General features: G+C 34.9%; 1 protein-coding gene across 3 annotated transcripts in view; it reads left to right on the top strand.

The window, feature by feature from the left end:
- LOC129953695 (uncharacterized) overlaps positions 1–13,778 on the top strand; it is a 248,377-nt gene that overhangs the window by 198,756 nt on the left and 35,843 nt on the right. For all 3 annotated transcript variants that reach the window (XM_056067035.1, XM_056067037.1, XM_056067036.1), the window contains one exon: positions 9,663–9,802. In XM_056067035.1, coding sequence (XP_055923010.1) covers positions 9,663–9,802 — 140 coding nt within the window. The remainder of the gene's footprint in view (positions 1–9,662; positions 9,803–13,778) is intronic.

The following is a 13,778-nucleotide window of genomic DNA, read 5'->3' as shown; positions in this document are numbered from 1 at the left end:
TAACTTGAAATCGGATAAGTTTCTGACTTATTGTTTTTGGTTAGAATTGTTGTTGAGTTTTCAAATGGATATACCTATGGCCAACAAATAATCATTGTCTTGTGTGGGTTTTGCTAAAATATAGGCTCTTTTCAATTCAAACAAATCCTGGACTACTTAACATAATAATATACCTATAAATGTTGTGTACCTATTTATGTAAGAACAAAGTTTGTTTGAACAGTTAATTGGGTTTAATTGATCGTACCTGCTTAAAGGTAAAGTACTACCTTTATATATTTAACTTATACCTAATTGAAAATTCTTTTATTGAAAAGGTACACTTGAATTGTCTTACATGCGAGTGGAAACAAAACAAATACATTTCATAAGCTATTTTAGGTTCTTAACTTAAGGCTAACAATGTTGTATGTGTATTTTAAAGCAAGGTCTAGAGGTTTCAAGGAGCACGTGTGCTTTCAATTGTTCCTTCTTAACATGGCTGATTGATATAATTGTTTTGGTTATGGTTTACAATTGTATTATTGTAAGAGACGGAATTTTTGAAAAAGGACTGAGATTAAGGCAGCCTTTTTTTTCAACTAAAGTGCTTACATTTTATAATAGTGTCAAATTCCTTAAATTAATTTCTATTTATATTTCAAGTTTTTTCGGTCATTTATATGTATTTATATAAAATTATCAACCAAGAATTTAGTAATTTTTGAGTATTTGTTTATGATTTTTTGTTTAACTTATTTGAAACATATTTTTTTTCAACGGCCAGAAGCATAGTATTCTTTCGTGAGACTAGGTTAAACACAATTCGAGCTTACACAAATATGGAAAGATTTAAGAGGAGATAGCGATGCAAATTGAAACACAGAGTACAGAATTCCACATTCTCGATGTGCGGTTGAAAACAAAATCTCTATACTTGTCAGTATGTCTGAGATTGAGCTCAAGGGTTAACTGACGTGCGTTTCTAGGCTTGTTTGACGGGGGGAATGCAATTTTATAATATGACAGAACAACAAGGACTACTCTACACATTTAAATTTCATGAACAAACTTAGTTAAAACATTTGATGAACACACACGACGATATGCTGCGTCAAGAGGTCTATGAACTTCGAGACTTGTACACCATGTTATCAGCTATAACCATGATTTTACAACCTTTTTTACCATAAAAAGTAAATTTCAAGACGGTTCTTGATCACTCAAACGATTAAGGTTATTTATACTCGGAGTCTACCGAGTCTTATATTGGTCATAACAATATAATTAATTAAGATTGTTGAATGTCTACTTTTGTAAGATCTGTGGAATTGATTTTAATTCTTTGCGATAGTTAAAACTATTTTTTTCACAAAAATTGTGTGCACCTCTTTTTACAAGAACCTTAACGCGTTTTTAATCTTTTTAAATTTAGACAGTTTATTAGGCTAAGAACTACTCGTGGTTGGGTCGAAACAATCGTATGTCTAGTGTATTACAAGCTGAAGTTCTAGCATCCTATTTCCGATCCTTGTCAAGATGACTTGCACTCGTTTCATTATGCTTGCCCAGACACAGCCGATGATTTGCTTGATTCTGTAATAGTCCTTGATGAACTTTTTAATATGAAAAACAATAATTTTTGGCATTCCCGTTGAATTTCTAACAAACTCATCTTTAGAATACAAGCGATATCTTATTTCTTTTTACAACAACTTGTACGATTTCGCTTGCGTTCCCACGAGTTTTAATAATGATAATTTATTTTCAATATTTAAGAAAGGAGATGCTAGATTACCTGAGAATTGAGTATTTGCTTAAATCCTATACAAAAGGCTTATCAGTTGGGTAGAATCAAACCATCGCTTAAGTATGTTTCAAGCTAGTTTTCGTGAATGCTTTTCAACGGTTCACCATATTTTTGCTTTATCGAGTATTGCTTACAAATGTATCCAAAAGAAAAAGAAGATGTTTGCTTGCTTTATTGACTTAAAAGCTGCATTTGATACCATCAATCGACAAGCTTTCACTCTCATTTACAAAATAGCATCACTTGGTATATCTAGAAAATTTCTAAATATCTACAAGAAATTTGTATGTAAAATTACGGCGACAGTTTGGGATGGGTCCGTAATTTTAAATTGGTTTCAAACGACTCCAGATGTTCCCCAAGGATGTATACTCAGACCAATATTGTTTTTCCTTTACATTGATGATAGTTCAGATAATTTACCCTGTGGATTTTGTTTTTCTGATATTCGTATAAAAGTACTTTTTTACGAGTATGACTTAGTTATGTTGGAGGATAACCCATCTTCTCTCCAGCTACAAATCAATAGGGTCAAAACGTACTACAATATCTGGGACCTTAAAATAAACTCAGAGGAAACAAATATAATGGTTTTTGAGGCACGGAGTTGTAGAAGGTCGAGAGAAGAAAGTTGGATCCTTAACAACCAACCAATTGAAATAGTACAGGAATTTAAAATAAAATGCACGACTGGGTCGCACGAACTTGCTCCTGTATGCAAAGAGTATGTTTAAAAAAGTACTTATGTATATAAGATTTAAAAGTATACCTGTAAAATAAGTTTGGGTTCAAAGATATAAATGGCATTTGATTTGTCAAAAAAACCGCACGATCTTTGTATAAGAAAACCATAGTACTTTTATGGCAAGTCGTTGGCGTGGCGTTAGTATCGAAAGTGGAGAAATTCAGCGAGAGAAAAGTATTATTTTCATTTCCTTAAGCAGCCAGCAGAATAAGGGAGATAATTAATTTTCGACCCAAAAAGTCTACACAATTTTCTTCATTCTATTTGATTCTATCCTTTATGTAAAAAACGGAAGAGTAAAACAAAATGGCTTAATATTGTATCTAATAAGGGGATGAAAAGATTGGGATGCATGCTTACGTCAGCTGTTTAGGATCTTTTACCGATATTTACTTGGGTACGATCTTTGTATATGAAAAATGGTTTCTATTATGTGTAAAGCTTTTTTCCTTTAGATAGCCTTATTGTAATTTCATATTAGAAGAACCAGGGTGGAAAATAAATAAGATAAGAAAGAGGCAGACCATGATTGTTTAAATTGTAAAGCCATCGCCTATTGGTTGTGTAGTTAGGTAAAGAATAGTTCATTGGCGTGCTCAGCTTTATGCAGGTATATAGATAAAGGCATGTTTATGATGATAATGAAGGAATGTTATTGGTACTTACTACAATCCTAACACATTCCTTCTTTCCTGCAAGTTTTCAGCGCAAAGATTGAGTTATTACGTTCAGTTTATTTATTTCGTTTAAGTTTAAAAAGCATACGAATAGGTACAAGATATTGGTATTCATGTGTTGCTTACAGTCAGGCTCCTGTGCGTTTTGGATTTTAGTTATGAAGTGACACGTAAGCAGTAGTTGTAGAAGTTGTACGTAATACCTTTATAAATAGGTATAATGTGTATACGTTGAAAAAGTGATTCTAATAGAAAATACATACATATACTCTTTCTGGCCCGTTTCTTTAACTTGTACTAAGTATTTATTCTTTTATATAGGCGAAGGAAAGTAAATCATGTGTGAAACAACCTTATTCGTTAAGAATAATATTTTAAAATAACACATACAAAGTTACCAAGATAATACTTCTTGATAGACACTTTAAAATAGATTGTTAAATATATCATATAAATGTGTACCAAATGCATTAATTTGGATGAAAGATAGGAATGTAATTAAAATTTTGTCGAAACAATGCGCCCTTTCGGGATCATACACAATTAAAATATTAAAAAAAAAAACTATTTTAAGATTCAAAATTTCACCCGAAAAATAACTTTTTCCTCAAAAATTTAAATGCCATTTTATAAATAAAAAAACTGTTGATTTTCCAAATTTTTATTTTGAAAATCGTTAGAGCGGTTTTTTTTTAAATTAATTTTTTATATATAAAATTTTTCAGTTTTGTTCTAAAACTATTTTTGGTACGCAGTTGTTTAGAGACTGTTAATATACGCTTTACATTTGAATTTCGTAAAAAAATGTTGACCCGTTTTTGAGATATCGAATTTTGAAAAAATAAAATTCAATATTTTTTTAAATATCCAAACAATAAAAAATTGCACTTTTGATAATCAAATATTGTTAAGGCAATATAAGAGCTTATTCAGAAAAAAAAAATTATTTAAATCGGTTTATAAGTTGCTGAGAAAATTAAAAAACAAAATAACGGTTCTATGAGCGGTACCTTTCCTGAGCAATACAAAAATTTGTTTTTCTTATTAAAAGAAGCCAAGTAAAAAAATAAAATTTTAGAGAAAATTTAAAAAAAATCTATCGGTTTGTTTTTGAGAAAATTCGAATTTTCGTTTTTTGACCAAAAAAATTGTATGGTGGCCACTGTTAGTTTTGATCTTAAAAAAAAAATGAAAAAAACACCTAACGCAAATCTGCTCAAAACCTTAACTTCCAAGTTTGAACTCAATCGACCCAATTGTTTAGGCTGTAGGAGCGTGGACAGACAGACAAAACCAACCGGACGGAATCGCGGGACCCACTTTTTTCGACTTCTCTACCATCGTAATATCATGTTTGATTAAAATCTCGAGTTTGAAATTTTGCACGAATGCAAAACTTGCCATATAGTTCCTATATGTCGCAAGTAAAAAGTAAGGTGTTGATGTCTGCTAACGGTAGCTTCAATAAACATGTTCAGCATAAGAGTAAAGAAGCAAACGAAGTTCTCCACATAATACATAAAGCCAACTTTCTTTTCAAACAAAAACAAAGACTAAGGATCTATATACCAAGTTTTCCAAGCAACCATTAACATTTGCTTGTCTTACGGTATTAAAGTTTTTGGTCACACTTACTTTGAAGAATTTGAGTTGATACAATGCCTTTTTTCAAAAAAATATTTCGGTTACCTAGTTCAACTCCAACCTATGTCCGGAATTGTACCTATTTTTGTTAAAAATTTGAAGTTTCATGCAGATTTTCTAGCAAGAGTGATGAGTGGTTTACTCATCGAATCTTCACACATCTATCATGAAGGTTCTTTTGCGAACAGAAGAAACCTCGTAAGTTTTCAGTTATGTTGTCTCAAAGGAATCGTTGATATGTAAGATTGATGAATGCTAACATCAGGTTCCAGGTGAAAAAAGTTTCATTGATCACGTTGACATAGGACCCCATTTGGCCATTGACAAATTGACAGAACGTCCGTGCCATAATTATTTCCTTAAGGTGGCGCTACAGTCCGGGGTAGACCTGGGCCTAAACCAATATGAGTCTCCAGCCAGCTCGGTCCCTAGCTAGCTATCTCCAGTTTCGCACGCCAAGTTGCTTGATGTCTTCACCCACCTGAGTGCACCACCCGAGTTGCGGTCTTCCTCTACTCCGACCCTCGGGATTGGATTCGAAGCTGGAGCATTGATGTGCATTCGCTCTACATGACCCAGCCATCTAAGCCGTTGGACTTAAATTCTGCTAACTAGGTCAGTGTCGCTGTACAGCCCGTACAGTTCGTCGTTATATCTTCTCCTCCATTCTCCATCTATGCGTACGGGACCAAAAATCACCCAAATCAAATTTGTCTCTCGAAGTATCCTGAGACGCTCTCATATTTCTATGACAGGGTCCAGGCCTCCGGGCCATAAATGAGAACCGGGATGATGAGTGTCTTATAGATTTTGATTTAAGATGCTCTAGAGAGGATTTTACTTCTCAATTGCCTTTTAAGACCAAAGAAGCAGCGATTTGCAAGAGTTATTCTTCGTTCGATTTCAGCGCTGGTATCATTGTCTGTATTTATAGCGGTGCCCAGGTAGACAAAGTCCTTAACTATCTCAAAGTTATAGCTGTCTATGGTAACGTTCTGTCCAAGACGTCGTTGTTCAATGTCCTTTTTTTATGACATCATATACTTGGTCTTGCCCTCATTGACCACTAAACCCATCTTCTTCGCTTCACTGACATCACGCTTTGATCTTCCAATTATGTCAATATCATATGCGTATCCGAGTAATTGGATGGACCTTTGGAAGATTGTGCCTCTAGTGTTGACGCTTAAGTTTTGCACAATTCTTTCCAGAACGATGTTAAAGAAGTCGCATGACAGTGCATCGCCTTGTCTTAAACCTTTTTTGACATCAAATGTATCGGTGAGATTTTTTCCGACCTTGATAGAGCAGCGTGCATTCTCCATAGTCATTCTGCACAAACGGATAAGTTTGACAGGGATGCCAAAACTAGACATTGCTCTGTAGAGCTCTTCCCTATAGATGCTGTCATACGCGGCTTTAAAATCGATAAAGAGATGGTGGGTATCGATTTGGAGCTCCTGGATTTTTTCCAAGATCTGCCGTAGTGTGAATATAATTTTGTTGACGAACGGCTTCAGACGTTCACATAATACGGTAGAAAAGATCTTATATGCAATGTTAAGGAGATTGATGCCACTGTAGTTGGCGCAATATAGAGGTTCTCCTTTTTTATGTGTCAGGCAAACTTTGCTGAGATTCCACTCACCGGGCATGCTTTCTTCCGACCATATTTTGCAGATGAGTTGGTGCATGCTCCCTGCTGCTTTGAATAGTTCAACAGCGATGCCTTCAGCTCTAGCAGCTTTGTTTGACTTTAGTTTAGATATATCTATCTTCACTTCGTCTAGGTCTGGTAGGCGGAATTGTTGATCTCCCCTTACAGCGAAAATCGTTTCGTGATCGCCGTTATATAATTTAGAGCAGTGGTCTTTCCATATTCTTAACACAGACTGCGGTTCTTTTAAGATATTCCCCTGATCGTCTTAATAGGCTTCCCACCGCACTTCTTTGAAGTAATATCTGCCCTGCAGCAGTTTAGAGCTTCAGCTTATTGTTCGGCTGCACGCAGTCTATTAAGGAACCTAACATTCTACGTGCATATCCGAAGTTTGTTGTAATTAGTATAACCCGAACAAGTCGTAGAAGCCCTATAAGGTGTTCACTAAGTAGTTCAACTTTACTGCAACTGTAAACGCCACCGTTCATTCCATCTCGAGATTTCGTCCGCTGCCGTCTAGATAAGGAGAGGTGCCTTAGTGGAAACACCTTTCCACTAGGGTTAGAACCCAATCTCCAGTTGAAGTACTAGGCCCCCGATGTTTTTGATAAAAACCTGTGGACGCTTGTGGCCTCTTGAATGCACATGTCTACCATTTGACCATCATAAAGAAACCTAAGTCCAGTGTTTTAATTTAACAGCTCTCAAGCTATTAAAAATATCCAAATAAGTCCAATTATACGTGGAAGAAAGAAATTGAGACGAAATTGACTTTTTCGGGTTAAAAATAATGAGTTTCAAACACTTTTCTATGTGAAGAGAGAAATGAGTAAAGGGTGCATCTTAGAATGCATTAAATAGTGCAAAAAAGAAGCTGTAAATATCTATTCGTGGAATATAACACGGATATAATTAGTTTATATATCCGTTTTGATATTCAATCTCCAAAGCAATTTTCTGCTATTCCAAAATGAATTTATTTTAAATAGCTTCTTTAAATTTTTCTTCAGTCTTCAAAATCTTAAAAATGGATAACCCCTGAAGTCTTTATAAACCTGTCATGTCTAGTTATTCATACACATTATTTTCCCTGAAGCAATTTACCAAACAAAATGTAACGAATCTATTATTACTTTTAACTGGTGTATCCGAAAGGATTATCAATCAAACTAAAATAAACATAAAAAGAATAAAATACTACACAACACCCCACTGTTTTATGTAATATCTAAAGATTTTACAAATGTCCATCATTATCCAGATAATCTGGTATCGACCCTTGTAAAAAGAGTTAAAATATATAAAAATCCCAAATGTCATATTATGTTGTACAAAGTCCCTATACGTATGTAGTTGTGTGTATATATTTTCATCCCTTTTAAACTTCACTATAAATGTCACTGAATGTTGACTCTGTGTTATGTCTGTTTTTTTGCTTGTTATATTGCCTTATCTTTTCCACCCCAACTATGTTTACCCTTAGCACTCATTAATACGTGACCCATTTTTGTTCCCAAATAGCTTAACATCAATCCAAAGTTTCCTGAACCCTTCTTGTTTTGCCGCCGGAATACAAGAATAAACCAACACAAAAAAAAAGAAACAAGAAGAAAATAACACACACAAACTTTTCTTTTCACTTTATCGCACCCCCAACCCCCGTGACTCTTTTTACCTCTCGGAAAGATTATAAACCAAGGCTTGACAATTACCTTTTTGCGCTCCCGCTCTCTTCAATCTTCCATCTTCCATCATCGCTTGTTGTCGTCATCGTCTTCGTAGCAGTCATATCTATCTATACTTGAAAAACATTACCGCCTTGGGTGCCTAATTCGATAGCATCCTTTTTACAACGCCTGAACACAATTGCACTCAAAGAATACTTAACCCACCACCCCCAGCCCCGGTATGCTATTCATCGACAGATTCAGCTTTGTCGATGTTAACGTGCCGTGCGTCGTCGTAGTCGTCGTTCCGTCATTCGTCGATGTAGTGCGACAAAAACATATCCTTAAGCCAAGGTACAGGAAATGTATTTCCCATTAACATACACTTCCTTTTCCTCCCGACACAAAATCTCCGTTGAATCGGTCGGCCGGGCCAAGCCGTGCTGCCTCAAACCATTTCCTGCCTTGCTTTGCCTCACCTCACAACTTTCTCGCAACACTTTCCAAGATTATTTTTTTATGTTTTTCGTTCCCTATTTCTTCAGCTTTTCATAGGGAGTCAGCCAACAGTGTCTTGCTACATCACACCAACAGTCACAAAGTATCCTTAAGCCGTGTTCGCAGCACAGTCAAAACTGTGAATGAATGGATGAATGAAAAAAATATATAAATATATTCCTTAAAACGCGCGAACTACCCTCTAAGGCTTCAACACTTACTCCACCCCTCGAATGAAGCAACAGAATAAAAGTTCAAACAATTCTAAAGAAATAAAAAATAAAGAAAAAAAAATACGAGAAAACTTTTCAATACTCGTATACGCCTTAGTGCCAGGTCCCTTTCAACAATTCTACATAACACCCTACCCCCTCTTCCTTATTCTCCGTACTATATCCTTCCTCCTAAAGCCTTAAGGCTTTACCTTACAGCCAGCAAGATGAGAAATCATTATTTGTTCAGAGCTAACGTACACAGTCACATCATCATCATCATCATGTTCATCTTATATACCAAAGAGCAACGATCAAATATAAATAAATCCGTTTAAGGAAAATATCCTTCGAACAACAAACGAAGGACTACAAATGCATTTTTAATTCGAGAAAATTGAAATTACCTTCGGAAAAGTTTGTCCTTCTTCTTCTACTAGGATTTATATATCCAACATAAGACGGGGGAGGAATAAACTTGGTGTATTCTATCCTATCCTATCCCAGGGAACATAATGCCAAATCGGCATAGAATTTCGTCCTTTTTTTTATTGAGAACAAAAAAAAAATGGTTCAAAAAGAAAATAAAATAGAAAAACAGGCAAACGTTTGAAGGGTGTTTTTTTTTTTTTGTTCTACTGGTCCTTAAGCTGATTTTCTGTTTTGTTTTGATCTTTTTTTTTCTTGTCTTATTTTCTTATTCTCATTTGCGTAATTTATATTCAATCTTATTTCATTCCAATTTTGTTTTGTTTTTGTGTATTTCACAGATTTAAGATATACGATCTGCAATTCAAATCAGATGGCAAACAACAACGTATAACTGTCGAAGGACCACAAATGGGCAATTGGTTTGCGGTGGCATTTCTTAGTTGGACGGATCCCAATAACGACCGTATTGAGCAACAAGGTAAGCAAAATAACAACAACAGCAAAATATACCGACGAAAAAAGTTGCAGTATTCTGAAATTCAGCAAAAGAATTAAGTCCTTTTGCTAATGTGTATTGGAATGTGGTTTGGCTATGGGGTAGTTGTTGGTTGGCATGCAAAAAGGACGTTTTTACTTTTATTGGAGTAAATCCTACTTAATAGTCCCTTGACACACAAAGGTGTAGGCTGGCCAAAAAAAACACAATCCGAATATTCTGATAGAGATAGACTTTTCTTCAGATTTTATTGTATTTAACTCAAAACCAAATTTCCAAAGCAGATATTCTGTCTTAATATCGAAATGTCCACAGATAGGTAACCAAAAATTAAAAGTTTTAAGAACAACTACCATTGGATTTTGAAGAATATGGCAAAGTGTCTTAAATTTAGAAATAAAAAGAGGCTGGGATGGGACCCACACTGATCAAAAACAATATTTACTGTGAAATAAAAAAAGTTTAAAGACAATATTTTTAATTTTTGAAAAGCTATTTGAGTCGAATGTAAATTTTAACCAAGTGTAAATATTGTTTTTTTGTTGTGTTTTTAGTTTTTGTAAAAAAAACTGTCCATTAGATTTTTCTCAAAATTTTAATGAATGTTGAAAACATTATTTCTTATAACTACAAATTAGCTGGAAGCCATAATCTCAAAGTTTTGAAAAGATATTTGAAAAAAAACTGACAATTAGATTTTTTTTTAAATTTTACCAGATGTTAAAAACGTCATTTTTCGTTCCACAAAATTGTTTTGCAGATAAAATTATTTTGTATTCGTAAAATTTTCGAGGTGGCAAATTTTTTTTTTAGCTTTTTTGACTTATAAAAAAAGACTGATTGTATTTTTTTTAAATATATTTGTTTTGTATCACGTTACAGTGTATTATATAAAATTTAATTCAAGTATCTAAACGTTTTTGGTACGCAATTTTCTTGAGAGCTCTTTCTGTATCTCTCTGCCCTATTATCTGTATACAAAAATGTATTTATAGTCGATATCTCTACGGGTTATTGAGCTATGGACGACGAAAAAACGTCGCGAACGTACGGACGTACAAACGAACGTACTCACGCACGCGCAGACATCTTTCTAAAAATCTTTTATTTCGCCTCTAGGGACCTTGAAACGTCGAGAAATGTCAAAATTTTCAATTTGAAAAATCGGACCCATTACAATAACTTCCTATGGGTAGTTTAAAATAAATTAGGAGGCTCAACAGTTTAGAGCTAATGCCTAGTGACTTACAACACTCAACTTGTAGTCGAGTAATGTTATTAGGGATGTAAGGGACCTACAGTTTTTAAGCCAAATCCGAACGGCTAATTAGAAAGCATTTTTCATGACACGAATCGAGAAATTAGTTAACGTTGTTTTCAAAAAAGTACGGACCTAAATCCACATTAAACTGTAAGTTTTTGAGGATGCATTATCACCTGGTGAACCTCGAGTGGGTTGGTCTCGTCCCATGCACGGCAAGGGATAGACAGCCTCGGGTTCTGCTGTACACTTTCACGGACCGCGACGATGTTCCCGGTTGATCTTGAGTTGCTTGGACGCAGAGGTTTTGGCTGATTGCTTACTGTGCCAGTCGTCTCAAATTTGGCAACCAAACATTGAAGAGTCGACTGTGAAGGGCCACCACGTCTACCGTAAAATGAGAGCAATGGGCGCAACGTTTGCGTTAACGAACATTTGAACGTGGTGTTCAATCGTGTTTAACTGAATATCAAACCAAACCAAAATGGCCGCCACGGAGCGCCAAAATCAACACGCGCCAACAAAATAACCCGTATATGTTACATAATTCAAAAGAGCTTTGATGGCTTGTTCAAATCCCTTTCTAAAATCACACCTGGTTTTTGAGATATTAGGTACTTTATAAAATTATAAACTGTTAACCGCGGCTTTGCCGGGTTTCAAAAAAAGATCAAAATTTTACATACATACTTCTTCCAGGGATGAGTATACATTAGATAGTTTTTAAGCTTTCCACAATCAAAAGAAACGAAGAAAAATCAAAAGTAACGCTGTTGTTTAAATGATGAATCACTGCTTTTCTAGGTTAAACCCCTTTTCTTTTGCGCCCTAAAGCCTTTCGCTTTTCGAATGGGAATGATATATCTGTTGGAATTATTAAGATTCGACAAATAATAACATTTTTACCTTTTCCAACGCTGATGGTTAAGATATTAGCACTAATAATGTTTCGGTCAGGTTGGGTGACAAGAAGTCTTCTACTGCTACAAAATCGGCGTCATCCTAATGTCGTATAAGTATTGCTGGCACGTCTTACATATTTTAATTTGAGATTATGTGAGTGTAAATCGGACAGCATAAGTGAGTTAAAAAACATTTCAGGGCTCTGTTCTGTGTCTATTGACAAATATTCCTTCATATTTTCTACTACTCATCAAATATGTTTGAATTTGTTTTCAAAACAACATCGTTTTTCGAGCTAGAATCGCTATCTGACAGAGAAATTGATCATCGTCATGTAGGTTAACACTTGAAATATTAAGAATTACTATACACTAAATTACAAAAGTCTTCCATTAGAGTAACATAGCCCTCAGCACATGCTCTTTACCGCCCATCTCCTATTGTTAATATTGCATATTTTCGCGCTTCGTTATAAGGAATGCCTAATGATAGTCAAAGATGATAATTCCATTCAGTATTCAGCACCTAAGTGTTCTAAAAAAATATACTTAGTATCTTATTATAAGTGTTACCGGCGGATCCACTCGAATGCGCTAGAAATGAGATATTTGACTGCGATAAAAAGCTTAAAACACTCTTCAGCCTTAAAACTACCTTCACACAAAAAATTATTTCATAATGTAGTTCCGTTTTGACGTGAAGGGAGGACAAACAAACAAACAAACAAAATGACTTTAACCCTTATACGCACATGGTGTTCATAAAAAACAAACAAAGTTGTATGATGGTTATAATTGACTATTAGGGTCAACTTAAACATAAAATTATAAAAAAATTTGCCCTCTTTTCATCATTTTATCGACAGGCAAATTCTTGGGAATATTCTTTCTATTTGAACGAACGGTTCCACAAGCTCTTATGTTCATGTTTGTCAGTTTATGTTGCAGATTTGAAGAACTAAAACAGTTGTCAAAATATATTTTAGAGCCCAAATTTTGAAAATCGTTGCAAAGTTGTAAGACCACTGATTCTCCTAATCCAATTTTAGCACCACCTTGTTTTTCCAAGTATACAGGTCAAACTAATATTTATTTTTGACATATTGTTTCATAATATTGTGACCTTTGAACTAAATCATATGCTTATCTATTGATTAAGTTTTTGTGTTTGTCATAGCGTTTTGAAAACTGTCGTTAAAATGATCTAACACTGGGCCTATCTTATATGCTCTATCATACGAAGATTGACTTCTAGATGGTTCATTTGTATTGTCGCTGAAATGTAGGTTCCTTCGTATTTCTTCGAATCGGAACTCCCATATCAGGATCTGATGACCAATAGCTGCGTAATGCAGGCAAGATGAGATATCTCATCACGTAGTTCATCCCTAGAAAAGCCTTCGCCTCTACACTAGTAAGAGAAAAAAGGTCTTCCATTTTGCAATGTGTATCGTTCCGATTCAGGTACATATAATAATTTCATCAAGTAATCGATCAAACTTTGCCACTGCATCGAAAATCTTCAAGGGAGTAAAATCAGTTGAAATAATAGTATTGCCTTCTTGTTCATGGAAGTGGTACGGCTCATATGAGTTTTTCCTTCACTTGAACGACGGTTTCAATGCCGTCCTTGCTTTTACTCTTCGTTGCTGCCCTTGACTTTCTTCTACGTCCCGTACATTTTCGTCAACTGTATGTGAAGAGTTCGGTTCAATTTCAACAGTTGAGGGACCTGCATCTATGTCTGGGCCAAAAACTGCTGATCTTCTTCATCTAAGACCAATGCATCCTCGCC

Source organism: Eupeodes corollae, chromosome 1 (assembly GCF_945859685.1).
Source record: "Eupeodes corollae chromosome 1, idEupCoro1.1, whole genome shotgun sequence".
Lineage (NCBI taxonomy): Eukaryota > Metazoa > Arthropoda > Insecta > Diptera > Syrphidae > Eupeodes > Eupeodes corollae.
The sequence above is the reverse complement of the archived record's forward strand: the minus strand, read 5'-3'. Positions and strand labels throughout refer to the sequence as shown.